General features: G+C 50.7%; 1 protein-coding gene across 1 annotated transcript in view; it reads left to right on the top strand.

Moving 5' to 3' along the window:
• The window catches only part of LOC140428318 (L-gulonolactone oxidase), an 82,918-nt gene that overhangs the window by 8,259 nt on the left and 51,442 nt on the right, over positions 1-23,217 (top strand). Inside the window, exons 2-4 of the mRNA XM_072514666.1 lie at positions 7,450-7,551; positions 12,092-12,217; positions 18,155-18,249. Of these exons, the coding sequence (XP_072370767.1) occupies positions 7,450-7,551; positions 12,092-12,217; positions 18,155-18,249 (323 nt within the window). The remainder of the gene's footprint in view (positions 1-7,449; positions 7,552-12,091; positions 12,218-18,154; positions 18,250-23,217) is intronic.

The raw sequence follows: 23,217 nt of genomic DNA, 5'->3' as shown, positions 1-23,217 counted from the left end.
CTCGGTCAGTGCTGGTCTTTGGGAGATCTCTGTGTCAGGGATGGTCTTTGGGAGATCTCTGTGTCAGGGGTGGTCTTTGGGAGATCACTCGGTCAGGGCTGGTCTTTGGGAGATCTCTGGGTCAGGGATGGTCTTTGGGAGATCTGTGTTAGGGCTGGTCTTTGGGAGATCTGTGTTAGGGCTGGTCTTTGGGAGATCTCTGGGTCAGGACTGGTCTTTGGGAGATCTCTGGGTCAGGGCTGGTTGTTGGGAGATCTCTCGGTCAGGGCTGGTCTTTGGGAGATCTCTCCGTCAGTGCTGGTCTTTGGGAGATCTATGTGTCAGGGATGGTCTTTGGGAGATCACTCGGTCAGGGCTGGTCTTTGGGAGATCCCTGGGTCAGGGATGGTCTTTGGTAGATCTCTGGGTCAGGGATAGTCTTTGGGCGATCTCTCGGTCAGAGCTGGTCTTTGGGAGATCACTTGGTCAGGACTGGTCTTTGGGAGATCTCTCGGTCAGGGCTGGTCTTTGGGAGATCTCTCAGTCAGGGCTGGTCTTTGGGAGATCTCTCGGTCAGGGCTGGTCTTTGGGAGATCTCTGGGTCAGGGCTGGTCTTTGGGAGATCTCTCGGTCAGGGCTGGTCTTTGGAGATCTCTCGGTCAGGTCTGGTCTTTGGGAGATCTCTCGGTCAGGGCTGGTCTTTGGGAGATCTCTCGGTCAGGGCTGGTCTTTGGGAGATCTCTGGGTCAGGGCTGGTCTTTGGGAGATCTTTGGGTCAGGGCTGGTCTTTGGGAGATCTCTGGGTCAGGGCTGGTCTTTGGGAGATCTCCCGGTCAGGTCTGGTCTTTGGGAAATCTCTCGGTCAGGGCTGGTCTTTGGGAGATCTCTCGGTCAGGGCTGGTCTTTGGGAAATCTCTCGGTCAGGGCTGGTCTTTGGGAAATCTCTCGGTCAGGGCTGGTCTTTGGGAGATCACTCGGTCAGGTCTGGTCTTTGGAGATCTCTCGGTCAGGTCTGGTCTTTGGGAGATCTCTCGGTCAGGGCTGGTCTTTGGGAAATCTCTCGGTCAGGGCTGGTCTTTGGGAGATCTCTCGGTCAGGTCTGGTCTTTGGAGATCTCTCGGTCAGGTCTGGTCTTTGGGAGATCTCTCGGTCAGGGCTGGTCTTTGGGAGATCTCTCGGTCAGGGCTGGTCTTTGGGAGATCTCTCGGTCAGGGCTGGTCTTTGGGAGATCTCTCAGTTAGGTTGCCAATGCACCAGTTGAGTGAACACAATTACCTCCTTCGCTTGTCCAACACGGATTCTGACTGCTTGAGCACCCTTGCTGCTGATAGAATTTACAAACCTCAGGGTGTCTGAAACGTTCACTGAAATGCCACATCCCCAGTGGCATTTCCGATGTGTGTCACTGAGCTTAGTTTGTGCGCGGTGCTCATCGAAACCTGAGGTTAATGAAATAATCTGAGAATCAGTGTGAATGCGGTCACATTGTCAGACTCCCTGTGATCGTGGAAAACCACAGTCTCTTTGAAATGAGTGGTTTGAAAGCAGAGGTGTGATTAATCACTCTCGTGACCACTCATTCTGGACTCTGACTGGGATAAAAGGTATTACATTTATAACAGTTCAATTTGTTGTTCATCATTTGCAGTTTTACCAGAAACGTTGAATTATAAGATAAATTATTCCCTGAAATTGCATGTTAAGGAACAACAGAAACAGATTTATTGGGAAGAATGAATGGATCCTCATGTGTAAAATTACTTTCACCATCAGCAGTTACGTGGATATCACTGCTCGTAGAAAATTCACCCACAGCCTACATTTACACATGATGTGGAGACGCCGGCGTTGGACTGGGGTGAGCACAGTACGAAGTCTTACAACACCAGGTTAAAGTCCAACAGGTTTGTTTCGAATCACTAGCTTTCAGAGTGCTGCTCCTTCACCTGAGGAAGGAGCTGTGCTCCCAAAGCTAGTGATTCGAAACAAACCTGTTGGACTTTAACCTGGTGTTGTAAGACTTCTTACTGTACATTTACACAGGATGATCCCATAACAACAATATGATGAATGATTCAATAATCTGTTTTGCTGTATCTGGCCTGGGAGTGTTTGATGGGGACAATGTAGAGGGAGCTTAACTCTGTATCTAACCCCGTGCATTATCTATTCTGCGAGTGGTTGATGTGGACAATGTAGAGGGAGCTTTACTCTGTATCTAACCCCGTGCTGTACTTGTCCTGGGAGTGTTTTATCGGGACAGTGTAGAGGGAGCTTTACTCTGTATCTAACCCCGTGCTGTACCTGTCCTGGGAGTGTTTGATGGGGACAATGTAGAGGGAGCTTAACTCTGTATCTAACCCCGTGCTGTACCTGTCCTGGGAGTGTTTGATGGGGACAGTGTAGAGGGAGCTTTACTCTGTCTCTCACCCCGTGCTGTACCTGTCCTGGGAGTGTTTGATGGGGACAGTGTAGAGGGAGCTTTACTCTGTATCTAACCCCGTGCTGTACCTGTCCTGGGAGTGTTTGATGGGGACAGTGTAGAGGGAGCTTTACTCTGTATCTAACTCCGTGTTGTACCTGTCCTGGGAGTGTTTGATGGGGACAGTGTAGAGGGAGCTTTACTCTGTATCTAACCCCGTGCTGTACCTGTCCTGGGAGTGTTTGATGGGGACAATGTAGAGGGAGCTTAACTCTGTATCTAACCCCGTGCTGTACCTGTCCTGGGAGTGTTTGATGGGGACAGTGTAGAGGGAGCTTTACTCTGTATCTAACCCCGTGCTGTACCTGTCCTGGGAGTGTTTGATGGGGACAGTGTAGAGGGAGCTTTACTCTGTATCTAACCCCGTGCTGTACCTGTCCTGGGAGTGTTTGATGGGGACAGTGAAGAGGGAGCTTTACTCTGTATCTAACCCCGTGCTGTACCTGTCCTGGGAGTGTTTGATGGGGACAGTGTAGAGGGAGCTTTACTCTGTATCTAAACCCGTGCTGTACCTGTCCTGGAAGTGTTTGATGGGGACAGTGTAGAGGGAGCTTTACTCTGTATCTAACCCGTGCTGTACCTGTCCTGGGAGTGTTTCATGGGGACAGTGTAGAGGGAGCTTTACTCTGTATCTAACCCCGTGCTGTACCTGTCCTGGGAGTGTTTGATGGGGACAGTGTAGAGGGAGCTTTACTCTGTATCTAACCCCGTGCTGTACCTCTCCTGGGAGTGTTTGATGGGGACAGTGTAGAGGGAGCTTTACTCTGTATCTAACCCCGTGCTGTACCTGTCCTGGGAGTGTTTGATGGGGACAATGTCGAGGGAGCTTAACTCTGTATCTAACCCCGTGCTGTACCTGTCCTGGGAGTGTTTGATGGGGACAGTGTAGAGGGAGCTTTACTCTGTCTCTCACCCCGTGCTGTACCAGTCCTGGGAGTGTTTGATGGGGACAGTGTAGAGGGAGCTTTACTCTGTATCTAACCCCGTGCTGTACCTGTCCTGGGAGTGTTTGATGGGGACAGTGTAGAGGGAGCTTTACTCTGTATCTAACTCCGTGTTGTACCTGTCCTGGGAGTGTTTGATGGGGACAGTGTAGAGGGAGCTTTACTCTGTATCTAACCCCGTGCTGTACCTGTCCTGGGAGTGTTTGATGGGGACAATGTAGAGGGAGCTTAACTCTGTATCTAACCCCGTGCTGTACCTGTCCTGGGAGTGTTTGATGGGGACAGTGTAGAGGGAGCTTTACTCTGTATCTAACCCCGTGCTGTATCTGTCCTGGGAGTGTTTGATGGGGACAGTGTAGAGGGAGCTTTACTCTGTATCTAACCCCGTGCTGTACCTGTCCTGGGAGTGTTTGATGGGGACAATGTAGAGGGAGCTTAACTCTGTATCTAACCCCGTGCTGTACCTGTCCTGGGAGTGTTTGATGGGGACAGTGTAGAGGGAGCTTTACTCTGTATCTAACCCCGTGCTGTACCTGTCCTGGGAGTGTTTGATGGGGACAGTGTAGAGGGAGCTTTACTCTGTATCTAACCCCGTGCTGTACCTGTCCTGGGAGTGTTTGATGGGGACAGTGTAGAGGGAGCTTTACTCTGTATCTAACTCTGTGTTGTACCTGTCCTGGGAGTGTTTGATGGGGACAGTGTAGAGGGAGCTTTACTCTGTATCTAACCCCGTGCTGTACCTGTCCTGGGAGTGTTTGATGGGGACAATGTAGAGGGAGCTTAACTCTGTATCTAACCCCGTGCTGTACCTGTCCTGGGAGTGTTTGATGGGGACAGTGTAGAGGGAGCTTTACTCTGTATCTAACCCCGTGCTGTACCTGTCCTGGGAGTGTTTGATGGGGACAGTGTAGAGGGAGCTTTACTCTGTATCTAACCCCGTGCTGTACCTGTCCTGGGAGTGTTTGATGGGGACAATGTAGAGGGAGCTTAACTCTGTATCTAACCCCGTGCTGTACCTGTCCTGGGAGTGTTTGATGGGGACAGTGTAGAGGGAGCTTTACTCTGTATCTAACCCCGTGCTGTACCTGTCCTGGGAGTGTTTGATGGGGACAGTGTAGAGGGAGCTTTACTCTGTATCTAACCCCGTGCTGTACCTGTCCTGGGAGTGTTTGATGGGGACAGTGTAGAGGGAGCTTTACTCTGTATCTAACCCCGTGGTGCACCTATTCTGGGAGTGCTTGCCAGAATTCTTTGCCCCTTCCCCAGAAATGAAAATCCTCAGCTTGAAAAGCAGAATCACAGTCTCGTGTTTCGAGAATCCTTCTCTCTTTCATGTCATTTGCACGAAGTGAGGCAATGAATATAAGTGAACTCATTTATTTGATTAAATTGGGGTTGCTGTTTATCACATTTGCAGCAGCCTGTGGACACTGTCTGGATTGACAATAAAACTAGGACAATGAAGGCAGCAGTAATAGGAGTGGAATTAAGCGCTGTCTCAGCAGCCAGTCTCAAAGGAAACTCTCCATTATTTAATTACACATCTGAGGATTGATTGATTCACTGAGTCTGATTTATGGAGTAAATTACCAACTCGCAGCGTGCAGATGGAGACTTCCTCATCATTTCCTATTGAGGCTGGCGATTGTTTCCTCCTCCGGCATAATTGCCTTCAAACTGAGCGTGTCTGCGGAGCGTGGTGTGGTGTTTTTTTTTGTTGCCTACTTTCGTTCTGTGATTAATTACGATGAAGATTTACAGCTCGCAATCCGTGGCTCAATCTCAATCAGACTTGGAGATTTCCCAAGCGTAGTCGGTGGTTCGAGTGTGCAGCACCCTTGCCCCTGGCCGTGTGTTCCTGACCCAGACACTTGGCCCAGTAGAGCTGCAATGTTCGAGGTGCTGATTTTCAAATGATCCCTTCAACAGAAGCCTCTCAAATTCCTTCTTAGTAGAATCTTCAACCAAGACCGCATGATGGAGGAGCAGATGTAGGCCATTCGGCCCTGCGCATGCTCCGCTATTCAGTGAGATCATGACTAATCTGCTATAATAATCCTCAACTTCACTTTCTCACCTTAACCCCATAACCCTTCATTCTTTACTGATTAAAAGTCTCTCGATCTCAGCCTTGAACATACTTAACGGCCCAGCCTTTACAGCTCTCTGCGGTAAATAATTCCACAGATTCATTCCCCTCTGAGGGAAGAGATTCCTCCTCATCTCTGTCTTAACTGGGTAACCCCTTCACTCTGAGATTGTGCCCTCTGGTCCTAGACTCTCCCACAAGGGGAAACAACCTCTCAGCATCTAGACGTAGAGCAGGTGAGCTCTCCCCATTGTCCAGCCCAATATTTATATCCCTGAACCACCATCAGTGAAACAGATTAGCTGGTCTTTATCACAGTGCCACATGGGATCTTGTTCTGCTACATTTTCCGCGTGACAACAATGATTAAACTACCAAAGTACTTCACTGGCAGCAGTGCTTTGGGACATCATGTGGCCATGGAAATCCCGACAAAAATAGGAACTCTTTCCCTAAAGCTCAGCTGAAGGAGCTCTGAGCAAATTCATCCATTAAGGAAAGACTGCAGGAAAGGAGCAATCGGCCAGCAATCCTCCAATCCCCGCTAGGACTGTGAGAACCTGTCCCATTTCAGTGTCAAATGGAGTGACATTTTTAACATCCCGCGCGCCCACACTGTGGCAGCAGGAGAGCGTGACAAAAGCTCAATCCACCATTGTCAGCATGGTTTTATGAAGGGAAAGTCCTGCTTGACAAACTTGATTACGTTCTTTTGAGGAGGTAACCAGCAAGGTGGATAATGGGGAAGCTGTGGATGTGGTATATCTAGACATCCAGAAGACTGTCTGAAAATGTGCCGCATAAAAGACTGGTCCAGAAGGTGAGATCGCAGGGGGTTGGGGGTGGAGCACGAGATTAGATTGAGGATTGGCTGGCTGACAGAAAAACTGAGGGTCGGGATAAATGCATCTTTCTCTGGCTGGTGAACTGTAACTAGCAGGTGTAAGCAGGGACAGAGTGTAACGTAGCAACATTTGCGGATGATACTAAAATAGGTGGGAAAGCGAGCAGTGAAGAGGAGATAAAGATTTTACAGACAGATATAGATCGGCGAGGAGATTGGACCAAAGTTTGGCAGATGTAGTTTAATGTAGATAAGTGTGAGTTTATCCATTTTGGCTTAAAAATAGTCGGGCAAATTATGATCTAAATGGAAAGGAGATTCAAGATGTGTCTGGGCAGAGGGACCTGGGTATCTTTGTTCATGAATCACAGAAAGTCGGTATGCAGGTCCAGCATGTAATTAAAAAGGCAAATGGAATGTTAGCGTTTCTTGCAAAAGGACTGGAGCATAAAAGTAGAGAAGTGTTGTTGCAATTGTACAGGGTGTGGGTGAGACCACATCTGGAGTATTGTGTCCCGTTTTGGTCTCTTTATTTGAGGAAGGATGTGGTGACAATGGAGGCAGTTCAGAGGGGGGTCACCAGATTGATACCGGGAATGAAAGGGTTGACGTATGAGGAGAGATTAAACAGTTTGAGTTTGTACTCGCTGGATGAGAGGGGGTCTGATCGAGGTGGAAAAGGGATTGATAAAGTAAACACAGAACAAATGTTCCCCCTTGTGGGGCAATCTGGAACGAGAGGTCACGGATACAGGTCGAGAGGCGGTAGATTTAAAACCGAGATGAGGAGGATCTACTTCTCGGGGAGGGTGGCGAATTTGTGGACCTCGCTGCTCCACAGTGCGGTGGAATTGGAGTCAGTAAATAGTTTGAAGAGGGAGAGAGATATTTCTGATAAAATTTGGGGAACAGGTGGGGAGGTGGATTTGAGACCAGGACGAGATCAGCCATGATCTGATTGAATGGAGGAGCAGGCTCGAAGTGTTGAATTGGCGACTTCTGCCCCTAATTGCTATGTTATACTGAAGAGGTTTCATTTAGCTAGTGAAACTTGAAGCCCTCAAAACCCTTTAACTCTCCCCCTTCCCCCCACATTTTGTCATTGACTCAGGATCAAGGCACCATGGGATACCAGTTCGAAAACTGGGCGACCACGTACAGCTGTGAGCCAGAGCTCTACTTCGAACCCACCACGGTGGAGGAGATCCGGCAGGTGAGAATTCGGATCAGCTGGTTCAACCCTTGCACAAAGCCAGTCACCATCATTACTGAATGGATTGGATCGGGGGAAACATGGAGTTCATCACAGTTATTGATTTAAGGATTGCAAAGGATCAACACACTGAGGATGGGAGATATACACACGGAGGAACAGAGAGATACAGGATGTGCACACTGGGGAACAGAGATACAGGATACACGCACTGCGGGACAGTGATACAGGATTTACACACTGGGGGACAGAGATACAGGATATACACACTGGGGGACAGAGATACAGGATATACACACTGGGGAACAGAGATACAGGATATACACACTGGGGGACAGAGATACAGGATATACACACTGGGGGACAGAGATACAGGATATACACACTGGGGGACAGAGATACAGGATATACACACTGGGGGACAGAGATACAGGATATACACACTGGGGGACAGAGATACAGGATATACACACTGGGGGACAGAGATACAGGATATACACACTGGGGAACAGAGATACAGGATATACACACTGGGGGAGAAAGATACAGGATATACACACTGGGGAACGGAGAGATACAGGATATACACACTGGGGGACAGAGATACAGGATATACACACTGGGGAACGGAGAGATACAGGATATACACACTGGGGGACAGAGATACAGGATATACACACTGGGGAACGGAGAGATACAGGATATACACACTGGGGGACAGAGATACAGGATTTACACACTGGGGAACGGAGAGATACAGGATATACACACTGGGGGGACAGAGATACAGGATATACACACTGGGGAACGGAGAGATACAGGATATACACACTGGGGGACAGAGATACAGGATTTACACACTGGGGGAAAGAGATACAGGATATACACACTGGGCGTCAGAGATACAGGATATACACACTGGGGGACAGAGAGATACAGGATATACACACTGGGGGACAGAGATACAGGATATACACACTGGGGGACAGAGATACAGGATATACACACTGGGGGACAGAGATACAGGATATACACACTGGGGGACAGAGATACAGGATATACACACTGGGAGACAGAGATACAGGATATACACACTGGGGGACAGAGATACAGGATATACACACTGGGGGACAGAGAGATACAGGATATACACACTGGGGGACAGAGATACAGGATATACACAATGGGGGACAGAGATACAGGATATACACACTGGGGGACAGAGATACAGGATATACACACTGGGGGACAGAGATACAGGATATACACACTGGGGGACAAAGATACAGGATATACACACTGGGGGACAGAGATACAGGATATACACACTGGGGAACATAGAGATACAGGATATACACACTGGGGGACAGAGATACAGGATATACACACTGGGGGAAAGAGATACAGGATATACACACTGGGCGTCAGAGATACAGGATATACACACTGGGGGACAGAGAGATACAGGATATACACACTGGGGGACAGAGAGATACAGGATATACACACTGGGGGACAGAGATACAGGATATACACACGGGGGGACAGTGATACAGGATAGACACACTAGAGGACTGGGGGAAAGACACAGGATATACACACTGGGGGACAGAGATACAGGATATACACACTGGGGGACCGAGATACAGGATATTCACACTGGGGGACAGAGATACAGGATATACACACTGGGAGACCGAGATACAGGATATACACACTGGGTGACCGAGATACAGGATATACACACTGGGGGACAGATATACAGGATATACACACTGGGGGACAGAGATACAGGATATACACACTGGGGGAAAGAGATACAGGATATACACACTGGGCGTCAGAGATACAGGATATACACACTGGGGGACAGAGAGATACAGGATATACTCACTGGGGGACAGAGATACAGGATATACACACGAGGGGACAGTGATACAGGATAGACACACTAGAGGACTGGGAGAAGGACACAGGATATACAAACTTTGGGACAGAGATGCAGGATATACACACTAGAGGACTGGGGGAAGGACACAGGATACACACACTGGGGGACAGAGATACAGGACATACACACTTTGGGACAGAGATACAGGATATACACACTGGGGGACAGATACAGGATATACACACTGGGGGACAAAGATACAGGATATACACACTGGGAGACAGATACAGGATATACACACTGGGAGACAGATATACAGGATATACACACTGGGGGACAGAGATACAGGATATACACACTGGGGGACAGAGAGATACAGCATATACACACTGGGGGACAGAGATACAGGATATACACACTGGGGGACAGAGATACAGGATATACACACTGGGGGACAGAGATACAGGATATACACACTGGGGGACAGAGATACAGGATATACACACTGGGGAACATAGAGATACAGGATATACACACTAGAGGACTGGGGGACAGAGATACAGGATATACACACTGGGGGACAGAGATACAGGATATACACACTGGGGGACAGAGATACAGGATATACACACTGGGGGACAGAGATACAGGATATACACACTGGGGAACATAGAGATACAGGATATACACACTAGAGGACTGGGGGACAGAGATACAGGATATACACACTGGGGGACAGAGATACAGGATATACACACTGGGGGACAGAGATACAGGATATACACACTGGGGGACAGAGATACAGGATATACACACTGGGGAACAGAGATACAGGATATACACACTGGGGGAAAGACACAGGATATACACACTGGGGGACAGTGAGACAGGATATACACACTGGGGAACAGAGATACAGGATATACACACTGGGGGACAGAGATACAGGATATACACACTGGGGGACAGGGATACAGGATATACACACTGGGGGACAGAGATACAGGATATACAAACTCGGGGACAGAGATACAGGATATACACACTGGGGAATAGAGAGATACAGGGTATACACACTGGGGGACAGAGATACAGGATATACACACTGGGGGACAGAGATACAGGATATACACACTGGGGGACAGAGATACAGGATATACACACTGGGGGACAGAGATACAGGATATACACACTGGGGGACAGAGATACAGGATATACACACTGGGGGACAGAGATACAGGATATACACACTGGGGGACAGAGATACAGGATATACACACTGGGAGACAGAGATACAGGATATACACACTGGGGGACAGAGATACAGGATATACACACTGGGAGACAGAGATACAGGATATACACACTGGGGGACAGAGATACAGGATTTACACACTGGGGGACAGAGATACAGGATATACACACTGGGGAACAGAGATACAGGATATACACACTGGGGGACAGATATACAGGATATACACACTAGGAGACAGAGATACAGGATATACACACTGGGGGACAGAGATACAGGATATACACACTGGGGGACAGAGATACAGGATATACACACTGGGGGACAGAGATACAGGATATACACACTGGGGGACAGAGATACAGGATATACACACTGGGGGACAGAGATACAGGATATACACACTGGGGGACAGAGATACAGGATATACACACTGGGGGACAGAGATACAGGATATACACACTGGGGGACAGAGATACAGGATATACACACTGGGGGACAGAGATACAGGATATACACACTGGGGGACAGAGATACAGGATATACACACTGGGGGACAGAGATACAGGATTTACACACTGGGGGACAGAGATACAGGATATACACACTGGGGGACAGAGATACAGGATATACACACTGGGGGACAGAGATACAGGATATACACACTGGGGGACAGAGATACAGGATATACACACTGGGGGACAGAGAGATACAGGATATACACACTGGGGGACAGATATACAGGATATACACACTGGGGGACAGAGATACAGGATATACACACTGGGGGACAGAGAGATACAGGATATACACACTGGGGGACAGATATACAGGATATACACACTGGGGGACAGAGATACAGGATATACACACTGGGGGACAGAGATACAGGATATACACACTGGGGGACAGAGATACAGGATATACACACTGGGGGACAGAGATACAGGATATACACACGGGGGACAGATATACAGGATATACACACTGGGGAACAGAGATACAGGATATACACACTGGGGGACAGAGATACAGGATATACACACGGGGGACAGAGATACAGGATATACACACGGGGGGACAGAGATACAGGATATACACACTGGGGGACAGAGATACAGGATATACACACTGGGGGACAGAGATACAGGATATACACACGGGGGACAGAGATACAGGATATACACACTGGGGGACAGAGATACAGGATATACACACGGGGGACAGATATACAGGATATACACACTGGGGGACAGATATACAGAGGATCAGTGCTCCATATCTGTACTGTGTTTGCTCCCGTTTGTTGGGAGCAGCATTTTCTTCCCCTAAACAGACAGCACCTGACTTGCAAATGCTGACTCTCACGCAGGTTGTTAACTTCTCCCCACTGACAGATCCTCGAACTTGCCAATCAGCGCAATAAGCGAGTGAAGGTTGTGGGCTGTGGCCATTCTCCGTCTGACATTGCCTGTACTGACAATTACCTTGTCAGGCTCAACAAACTGAACCGGATTCTCCAGGTAAGATTCCCCCGTCATGTTCAACATAATGTCCATGGATATTGCCAGCTGGTTTCCTGCGTTACCCCACGTGGCCTGCTCCTAGCTTCTGCCCCGGATGGAGGTTCCTGGACAGAAGTTCATTGTGATCCAAGCTGGGCTCACACTGGAGATGTTAACCCACATCTTGATATTCTGTGACCCAAACACAGAACCTGACTGTGCTACCTGACAACAGTTAATATCGCTATCACTCCACACTCGGTGAACAAATCTGGTCTCCATATCAAAAAGGTAATAGAGGCTCTGGAGAAAAGTGAATTAACTACAATGGACAAGAGAACCAAGCGGTTGTAATGATCAGGAAACATTGATCAGGCTCGGTGCTTTCTCCAGCAAACAGAGTTGAAAGGCTTCAATGAGATGATGTTTCCATTTTCAGGGAAAAACAAAACTAAAGGGCCTTAAATATAAGACAGTTACCAATAAATCCAACCAGGAATTCACGAGAAACCTCTTTACCCTGTTGCTCTATTTATTTATCTCGGTGAACCACAAGCCTTTCCCTTGTATCGATCAAATGACCACACAACCAGTTAGTTAGCTCAAAAGATGGTTTATTTACATACACAAGAGTTACCTCGACAGGTAAACACAATATCTACTACGAGTTAAACTACACCTATCAGCTACAAAAATCTATACTTAACTTCAGGGCGACCGGCACTGTGCAAATGGATAAGGCCTTTATCTGGATTTCACTTGGCTGGTTCGAAGAAAGTGGCTCTGTCTCTGCTGGGCTCACCCGTCAGGTAGCGATCGTTGGACTTGAACTGTGCTGGCTGGTCCTGCTGCAATTGTGCTGGCACAGGCCGGATCCAAAAGAGACCGAACACATGCCTGCGCTCTCTTTTATCCCCCTGGGATTTCGCGCTCTTTGGGGTGCTCCTTGATGCACAATCAATTGAACAAAGACTAGAGTTGGATACAACTGAGGCTTTATTGCTCTAAGATGTGTGGCCTCCCACAGCAGCTGGTGAAATGGCTGCTGAATGGAGGACACGCATATTTATACTCCGCCTACTGGGCGGGGCCAGCAGGCAGGGACTACCGGCGAACCTGTAGTACAGGTCCTACCTTACATCACCTAATACAGATGCAACAGTGGTTTACCACATTCACCCCCTGTTAAAATTGAGTCCGGCGGGGGTGGTGGAGAACTATATACACCAATGAATTTATATTTACAGTATTTGATCAGAAAAAAAAATGTCTTTTGTAGTCCGGTGCCAGTTAGAGATCTAACCGGTCCGGTGCCTTGATGTTCCGCTGGGAGCGACGTAGCGGTGGCAGCGATGTCGATGCTGGCCTGATGTTCGGTGACTCCGGGAGCGCACCGAAATCCTCTTCATCCACGGGCGTGGGCAGGGGAAGGACGGATGGTCCTGGTGGGGTTGATACTGGGAGCGCCGGGGGAGGGGAGGGTGGCGCCGGGCCGGAGAGATCTGTGTGTGAGTGGAACCTGCTATCAGGTCCTGAGGGAGACAGTATCTTGGCAGCCATCGGGGGACGCTACGTAGGCACACTGGGGGTTTGCATGGAGCAATTGCACCCTTTCCACCAACGGGTCCGCCTTGTGGAGGCGGACGTGCCTACGGAGCAGGACTGGTCCTGGAGCTGCGAGCCAAGTCGGGAGCGACACCCCGGATGTGGACTTCCTGGGGAAGGCCAAAAGACGTTCATGGGGTGTGCCGTTAGTGCCGGTGCACAGCAGTGACCGAGTGGAGTGGAGTGCATCAGGGAGGACCTCCTGCCAGCGAGAGGCTGGGAGGTTCCTGGACCGTAGGGCCAGTTGGATGGCCCTCCACACCGTCCCGTTCTCCTTCTCTACCTCCCCGTTTCCCCGGAGGTTATAGCTGGTCGTCCTGCTGGAGGCGATACCCCTGCTGAGCAGGAACTGACGCAGCTCATCACTCATGAATGAGGATTCCCTGTCACTGTGGATATAGGTGGGGAACCGAACAGAGTGAAGATAGTGTTTAGGGCTTTGACGACGGTGGCAGACGTCATATCGGGGCATTGGATGGCGAAGGGGAATCTGGAGTACTCGTCGACCATACTGAGAATATACGTGTTTCAGTCGGTGGAGGGGAAATCCACGCTGAGGTGTTCAAATGGGCGGGAGGCCTTCATAAGGTGCGCACGGTCCGGCCGGTAGAAGTGCGGCTTGCACTCCGCACAGACCTGGCAGTCCCTGGTGATTGTCCGGACTTCCTCGATGGAGTAGGGCAGATTGCGAGCCTTGACAAAATGGTACAACCGTGTGACTCCTGGGTGACAAAGGCTGTCGTGTAGGGCCCGGAGTTGGTCCACTTGTGCGCTGGCACATGTACCTCGGGATAGGGCGTCTGGAGGCTCTGAGTTTGCCGGGGCGATGCAAAATCTCGTAATTATAGGTGGAGAGCTCGATCTTCCACCTCAAGATATTATCGTTCTTGATCTTGCCCTGATGTGTGTTATTGAACATGAAGGCTACCGACCGTTGGTCAGTGAGGAGAGTGAATCTCCTGCCGGCCAGATAATGCCTCCAATGCCGCACAGCTTCAACGATAGCTTGGGCCTCTTTTTCGACGGATGAGTGTCGAATTTCTGAGGCATGAAGGGTGCGGTAGAAGAATGCCGCGGATCTGACTGCCTGATTGAGGGTGGCGGCTAGGGCAACGTCCAATGCGTCGCTCTCTACTTGAAAGGGCAGTGTCTCATCTACTGCGTGCATCCGGGCCTTGGCGATATCAGCTCTGATCCGGGTGAAGGCCTGTTATGCCTCGGCCGTCAGGGGGAAATGAGTGGACTGTATGAGTGGGCAGGCCTTGACTGCATAGTTTGGGACCCACTGGGCATAGTATGAGAAGAACCCCAGGCGGCGTTTGAGGGCCTTGGGGCAGTGGGGGAGGGGGAGATCCATGAGGGGTCACATGCGGTCAGGATCGGGCCCCAGAACTCCGTTCTGGACCACATAGCCGAGGATGGCTAAGCGGGTCATGCTAAACACGCACTTCTCCTTGTTGTAGGTGAGGTTGAGGAGAGTGGCGGTGTGGAGAAATTTGGCAAGGTTGGCATTGTGATCCTGCTGGTCATGGCCGCAGATGGTGACGTTGTCTAGGCACGGGAAGGTGGCCCGCAACCCGTACCGGTCGACCCATTCGGTTCATCTCCCTTTGGAAGACCGAGACCCCGTTAGTGACGCCGAAGGGAATCCTGAGGAAGTGATAGAGGCGACCGTCTGCCTCGAACGCGGTGTATGGACGGTCTGATTTACGAATGTGGAGCTGGTGGTCGGCAGATTTGAGGTCTACCATTGAGAAGACCCGGTACTGTGCAATCTGATTGACCATCTCAGATATGCGTGGGAGGGGGTGCGCGTCGAGCTGCGTGTACCGATTGATGGTCTGGCCTCTGTGTTACTCTCCAGGGGCTGTTGCTGGCCTCAATAATGCCTTCCCGAAGCAGCCGCTGGACCTCAGACCTGATGAAGGTCCTGTCCTGGGCGCTGTACCGTCTGCTCCTGGTGGCGACGGGTTTGCAATCCGGGGTTAGATTTGCGAAGAGAGAAGGCGGATTGACCTTTAGGGTCGCGAGGCCGCACACTGTAAGGGGTGGTAGGGGCCCGCCAAATCAGAGGGTTAGGCTCTGGAGGTTACACTGAACATCCAGGCCGAGTAGTAGGGCAGCGCAGAGGTTCGGGAAGATGTAGAGGGGGAAGCCACTGAATTCTATGCCCTGGACCGTGAGCGTGACCGTACAGTGACCCCGGATCGCAACGGAATGGGATCCGGAGGCCAGGGAGATTCTTTGGTTGGCGGGGTGTACCGTGAGGGGGCGGGGTGTACCGCGAGGGAGCAGCGCCTTACCGTATCCGGGTGTATGAAGCTTTTGGTGCTCCCAGAGTCCAGCAGACAAGAGGTCACGTGGCCGTTGATTTTCACATTGGTAGATGCGATGGCCAGGTTGTGTGGACGAGACCGGTCGATCGTCACTGAGGCGAGTCGTTATCGGTCGTTGCTGGCGTCTGATGATGGGGAGCCCAGGGGGCCCAGGTCCTGGAATGCTGTCGGTGTCCATGTCCCGTGGGGGAGACAAGATGGCGGCGCCTGAAGAGCCTGCGGGGGACAAGATGGCGGCGCCCATGGGCCGCGCGTGGTCCGGGGAGATGAAGATGGCGGCACCCATTGTGCGTAGACTAGGGGGGTGGGAGCAATAGCGGTGACTGCGCGGGCCTGGCACACCGCGGTGAAGTGCCGCTTTTTGCCGCAAGCCTTGCAAAGGGCCGCGCGGGCCGGGCAGCGTTGGCGAGGGTGCTTCTGCTGGCCGCAGAATTAACATCAGGGTCCCCCGGGGTGCGCGGGCTGGCGTGTGGTGCAGGCGTACTGGCTGGGTAAGGCCCCCACTGGGACAGCCATCTGTGGGGTCCACGATGCGTAGGAGGGGTGGGCCGTGCGGCCGGGGGTTAGGCCTGAATGTTGCACGAGGCGACCGTCAGAGAGAGCGCTAGCTTCGAATGTTCGGTGGCCGTAACGGCCTGACAGTCACAGTCCCGGACGAGTGGGATTAGGGCCCGCCAGATGTCTTCTATGGACTCACCAGGGAGTTGAGAGCGAGTGGCGAGTACGTGCCTGGCGAAGAGCGTGTTCCTTTTTCTGTGCGTAGTTTTCTTTGAGAAACGCCATGGCGTCCGCGTAGTTCGGGGCGCCCTGGATCAGCGGAAACACGCTGGAGCTCAACCTTGAGGATCTGTATCTTCTGAGCCTCCGTCAGAGGGGTGGTCGCTGAGTTGATGTACGCCTCGAAGCAGGCTAGCCAGTGATTAAAGTCCTTTTCGGTGTCGCTTGATTGCGGATCCAGCTGCAGGCGATCTGGTTTGATTCGGAGGTCCATCTTTTAGAAAATCTTAGAGCAATAAATTGATGCACGATCAATTGTACAAAGACTAGAGTTGAATACAACTGAGGGTTTATTGCTCTAAGATGTGTGGCCTCCCACAGCAGCTGGCAAAGTGGCTGCTGAATGGAGGACAGATATTTATACTCTGCCTACTGGGCGGGGCCAGCAGGCAGGGACTACCGGCGAACCTGTAGTACAGGTCCTACCTTACATCACCTAATACAGGTGCAACAGTGGTTTACCACAGTCTTTAACCTTGGACCCAATAGTTTGACAGGGCTCTCTTCGATTTCGGCCAATAAAGGGGCGGGTGCCTTGGTGGCTGCGTGGGTCCTTAGCGGTCATTTTCCTTGGCAGTTGGGCTTTCTGAGTAAGGGGTGTGGCGCCGATCAGTCTGTGGCTGTACCGGTTGCTTGATTGGAGTTCTATTGTCCTGGGAAAATGGGTCATTGAAATGTAAACGAGTGGGGGTTTTGGTCCGGTCTGGTTACCTGTGTTTTAGATACACACAGGCTGTATATCTGTCTGAGTCCTGGGTTGGCCACAATTCCCATGGTCCTTTGCAGGTGGCCATCTTAGAAGGCTACAACCCAGAGGGTTTGGGAATGTGAAACACACTCCCACAGGGAACGGTGCAAACCAGTAGCATTGGTGGGTTTAAGGAAAAGCTGGATAAAGATATGTGGGATAAATGGATATCTCAACAGGGTGAGAATTGGGGGTGAGGAGAGGGTGACGGGGGAGGGGAGGAAGGGGGAGCCTCCTGTGGAGCATCAACACCAACACAGAGCAGATGTGCTGAATGTCCAGTGCTGTAGACTCAATGTATTCTGCCTGGGCCAACACGGAATTGAAGAGAATCCGTGTCAAATACTCTTCTGCCAACGAGCCAGCACCATCAGTCAAAAAGGATCAGGCCTGATCTAATGGTGGCCTCAATTCCGTGCCCTTTGACCTGGAAGTACACTGATTTCCTCCATTGGCTGCCCCACACTGATGGATGTCCTTCTTCTCCAGGTGGATAAGGAGAGGAAATGGATCACAGCTGAAGCAGGGATCTTGCTGTCTGATTTGAATGAAAAGCTGGATGCGCTTGGATTGGCTCTGTCCAAGTGAGTATTTTTAAAATCTATTCTTTCATGGGATGTGGGTGTGGGGTTGCCAACCGTGAGGTTTTATCACATGACTGAACTCCAGCCATTAGTCACCAACACGCCCAGCTGTGCGACCGACCCCCGGCCTTCCTACATCAACTGGGGAGCAATGGGACTCCTTCCCCCAACGGCACAGTGTTTCCTGTCAGCCAAAACGCCTTTCTCCATTGTCAACATTCGAATATCTGGAAAAGAGAAGTTTCAAAAGCTGAAAGTCCTTTTTCTCCAGGGTTACACACGTTTCCTGGTTGGTAACCCTACGGGTGTCATTGGCAAGGCCCATACCCAGTTGTCCCAGAGCTGAGTGGCTTGCCTTTCACAGGTAGTTACTGTGGGTCTGGAGTAGGGGCTAAACGAGACAGCAGATCTCAATGGAGAATTGCAACATTCAACAATAGTCAGACCAGTCGCCGCCACTGAGATGAGCTTTATGTTCCAGACATTGTTGGTAGGACTGGAACCTGTGTCACTGGAACATTCCCTCAGGCCTCCGGATTAGGGCCAGTGGCATTCCCACTTTGCCACTGTCGCCCCAGGTGACTGGGGCAGGGAATCTTTTCTCACAAAGAGTCGTTTCCTTCCCCCCCCCCCCCCCCCCCCCCCCCAAACCCGCAGGTCCCCTCCCACCACCAGGTCCCCCCTGCCCCCAGCTATCTCTGAGTTGTCTCCCTGACTGGCAGTAAACACAGAGACTGAGTCATAGAGGTCGCCAGCACAGAAAGGGCCCTTCGGCCCATCGCATCTGCGCTGGTCAAAAACAACCACCTCACTATTCTGATCCCATAGCTGTGTGAGCCTTGGGGCAGCACGGTGGTGCAGTGGTTAGCACTGCTGCCTCACAGCGCCAAGGAGCCAGGTTCAATTCCAGCCTCTGATCACTGTCTGTGCGGAGTCTGCACGTTCTCCCCGTGTGTGCGTGGGTTTCCTCCGGGTGCTCCGGTTTCCTCCCACAGTCCAAAGATGTGCAGGTTAGGTGGACTGGCCATGATAAGTCATCCCTTGCTGTCCAGGGATGTACAGATTAGGTTACAGGAATAGGGCATGGGAGTGGGACTGGGTAGGGTGCTCTTTCAGAGGATCAGCGCAAACTCGATTGGCTGTATCGCCTCCTGCATGTAGGAATTCCAACCTTCTATGATTGCAAGTGTGATCTAAATACTTCTTAAACTTTATGTGGGTCTCTGCCTCCACCCCCCTTTCAGGCAGCGAATTCCAAACTCCCAACGCCCTCTGGGTGAAAGGGATTTTCCTCTTTTGCTGAGCATTCAAGATGGAGCGAGTCATTCAACCCAAGCTAATGTCAGTCCTCAATCTGATCACTTGCCAGCCTTATAGACTCCGGGTAATCCCAGCCCAGTTTGGTGACACCTGCTGACCTCCTAATGTAACCCCTTTATCCCGGAGTCTCATTCTGTTCTGCACGCTCTCCTAGGCCCTTCCTGGTGGAAAGCACCAGCAACTTGTTGTACCCTCAACAACGACGCTAGAGAGTAAAACGATAAAGAAGGCTTTAATAAGCTAAGAACTAGCCTGGTGCTGAGACGGGTGCTTACTGGGTGCTGCCTGCAAGGCGGCCCCTTATATACGACTCCCAGGTGGGCGGAGTCCCCCAGGGTTCCAAACCCGGTCTTAAAGGGGACATCACCTGACATGATGATCAGGGTACAGTAATACAGTAACCGTTCCTCACACAACTGAACACGGTTAATCTGGCTGAGCGTCCAAACATGTCCTTGTATCAATGTTAACATAACTTTAACTCCAGCAGCCTCCTTCAGACAAAGGCCAACATCCTGCTAGCCTTTCTGATTACTGTTTGTATCCATGTTATTGACAAAGATGGTGCGAGCTGGTTGTTGGCATGCACGGTGTCAGTTTGGGTCCAGGTTTAATTTCTGCTCCCTTCCCAAGTGGAAGTGACTGACGTAGACTGAAACTCGCGTTGGGCCCAGGCGAGCTTGTTCCCCCTTTCTGGGGGGCGCAAAGGGACCTGTGTTCAAGCCCATGTGTTCAAGAAGTCAGAGTTCAAACAACCGTGTGATCCAGTGTCACTGACGCTTATTGCATTGATCAGCAACAAGACCGCATACAAGAGTGATCAGTAATGTGTAAATTGCTGCAATCTTGCTGAGCCACAGCAGGAGTGTTCGGGTTCAGTCAATGTGAATAATGTCTTTTGCACATTGACCTAGATGATTGAAACCCACGGTAACTGCTGTGCTAACAGCCCCAGTGAAACATTGTTAATTAATCATCACAGGCACTACAAAACGCTTCTATCCGCAGCGAACGGTATTTTACAGCAAAGTTATTAAATAACTGTTAATATTTTATAGTCTGTCCACTGCAAGATCTGTACAGCGTCATGAGTTATTCGATGACAGCTTTGGCAAGTTCCTCCTTGGCAAAGCGAGTCGTGTTAAAACCAAGTGGAGGTTTTCTTGGGGAGTTTTTGAAGGAGGGGGGGGTGGGGGAGAGAGAGAGAGGTGGGGGGGGGGAGAGAGAGAGAGAGAGGTGGGGGGGGGGGGGGGGAGGCTGGGATTCATTCTGAGGGGTTTGTTGTTCATGTTTCATGGACTCCCTGTGTTTTGATGGTGAAAAACAAACCGAACATTCCAGTATTGTGGAATCTGTGAGCCTGCAGCTCCCCCCTCCCCCCCCCCCAGGACTCCCATGCTACTAACGTACCTGCATTAACACCCAGGGAATGTGCCCGAAAGAGGTGTCCAGCCCTGTGTGCACGATGTAGATCAGGAAAGTAATCCCCTCCTTACACTACACAATTGATTTGTGATGAAGCTTTCGTACCCAGTACCTGCAGCTAAACCTGGGGTCCTGAGTGGGAGCCTGAAAGCTTTGTTTTAACATCAGCAGCACGGTAGCACAGTGGTTGGCACCGTCGCTTCACAGCGCCCGGGACCCGGCTTCGATTCCCGGCTTGGGTCACTGTCTGTGCGGAGTCTGTACGTTCTCCCCGGGTCTGCGTGGGTTTCCTCCGGGTGCTCCGGTTTCCTCCCACAAGTCCCGAAAGACGTGTTTGTTAGGTGAATTGGACATTCTGAATTCTCCCTCTGTGTACCCGAACGGACGCCGGAATGTGGCGACTAGGGGCTTTTCACAGTAACTTCATTGCAGTGTTAATGCAAGCCTACTTGAGACAATAAAGATTATTGCTATTATTATCATTACCAACCTTCAGGTGCAGTTGCGTTCCAGGCCATACATTCAACTCAGGAGCAGCTACCAAGCAATTGTCCTCCTCCTCGCCCCTCTCAGTGCCCTGTGGCCCTGGATCATCAGCGTGAGTCAGGCCAGTCGATCTCACTGCCCGCTGTCATTGCTCTTCTCCGCTGTACCACCCAGTCAGCCTCCCCAGAGTAATTTTTGGAACCCCTCCACCCTGCCCCCCACCCCAGTGATGAACACAGGCTCACAGATTCCACAATACTGGAATGTTCGGTTTGTTTTTCGCCATCAAAACACGGAGTCCGTGAAACATGAACAATGTCCCCTCCGAATGAATTGTTTGATTGTTCCTCTGTTGTAGTCTCAGTTTCACTATCAGGGGCCTCTAAGTCTATCTCCCTCCATCATTCTTTGTACATCGAAAGGCCGGAGAAATCCCCCTCGCCAATATTGAGTTTGTATGAGTCAGTGAGGGTAGGCATTCACCTGAGGGAAGGAGCAGTGCTCCGAAAGCTACTGATTCCAAACAAACCTGTTGGACTTTAACCTGGTGTTGTAAGACTTCTTACTGTGCTCACCCCAGTCCAACGCCGGCATCTCCACATCATCACTTTTTTAACCAGCTTCTGTTCCCACATGTGGTCACTGGGCAACGCTGTCTCAGGACACAACAGACCACCGGCCTTGACTGACCCCCAGCCTGACAGGCACACACACAGAGACTGTGAGCACAGCCCCCTGACATCAACAAATTCAGCGAGAGCTGAATGTTGTCCAGCATGTTGACAGTGGGGGCGGGAGGGAGGGTGGGGGACGTAGGGTGGGTGGGGGGGGAATTTTTTTTGAGATTAACAGCAGAATTGAGAGGTGTAGAGAGGGAGATCAATAAGGCTCAATGACCGTGTCCACATGCTTCCATCTGTGGCTCGTCTGCAGTTCCTCCCACAGTGGAACAGCCAAGTGTGTTTATCTTGAATAATGGAGATTGGAGGAAGTTACCCAGAGGGACCCCTTCCTTGGTGGCCCAGCAGAGCTGAGCTGTCGAGGAAGAGGGCCGGCTGGGTGAGGGCTGAACGCAGGAAGAGATGGAAACGTCTGGTGAAAGTAGGGCCAGGGTTGTGGTCGATTCCGTGACCTCGAGAGTTATTCCCGAGAGGGCGCGGAGAGCTGACAGTTACTGACAGCCAGCCAGCTCGCTGCAAATAACCTTTCGCCGTGGTTTTGTGCTCAATCTATTTAACTGCCCAGATAATAAAACAAAAGGCTTCAAATGGCTTCTCAAATAAAAAGTGATAGATTTTGATTTCTGCTTACTGCTACATTCCATATAATCTCTGGACACTGATTAATCTTGATAACTACGTAGTCCATCATGTTTTCACAGAAAGGCTGAGGATTTACACAGCAGTAAATGAGCCAATCTGATCTGCAGGAGGGGGTTGGGAACCTGGGTGAGGGCTTAGCGGAGACCCTGTGACAGTGCTATTGGTTATGTTCAGTTGTGTGTGGACATATGCGGTTGTTGACGTGCCTGAATGCATTTGAATTTAAGTGTCTGTTTTTAACATTTCTTCTTCATGTGATGTAGAAGCATAAGGCGCGATCATAGAATATAACCCTCCAGTGCAGAAGGAGGCCATTCGGCCAATCAAGTCTGCACAGACCCTCTGAAACTACTTAGGCTCAGGCCCCCACCCTATTCTCGTAACCCAGTAACCCCACCTAACCTTTTGGACACTA

This window comes from Scyliorhinus torazame, chromosome 1 (genome assembly GCF_047496885.1).
Source record: "Scyliorhinus torazame isolate Kashiwa2021f chromosome 1, sScyTor2.1, whole genome shotgun sequence".
Taxonomy (NCBI): Eukaryota; Metazoa; Chordata; class Chondrichthyes; order Carcharhiniformes; family Scyliorhinidae; genus Scyliorhinus; species Scyliorhinus torazame.
The sequence above is the reverse complement of the archived record's forward strand: the minus strand, read 5'-3'. Positions and strand labels throughout refer to the sequence as shown.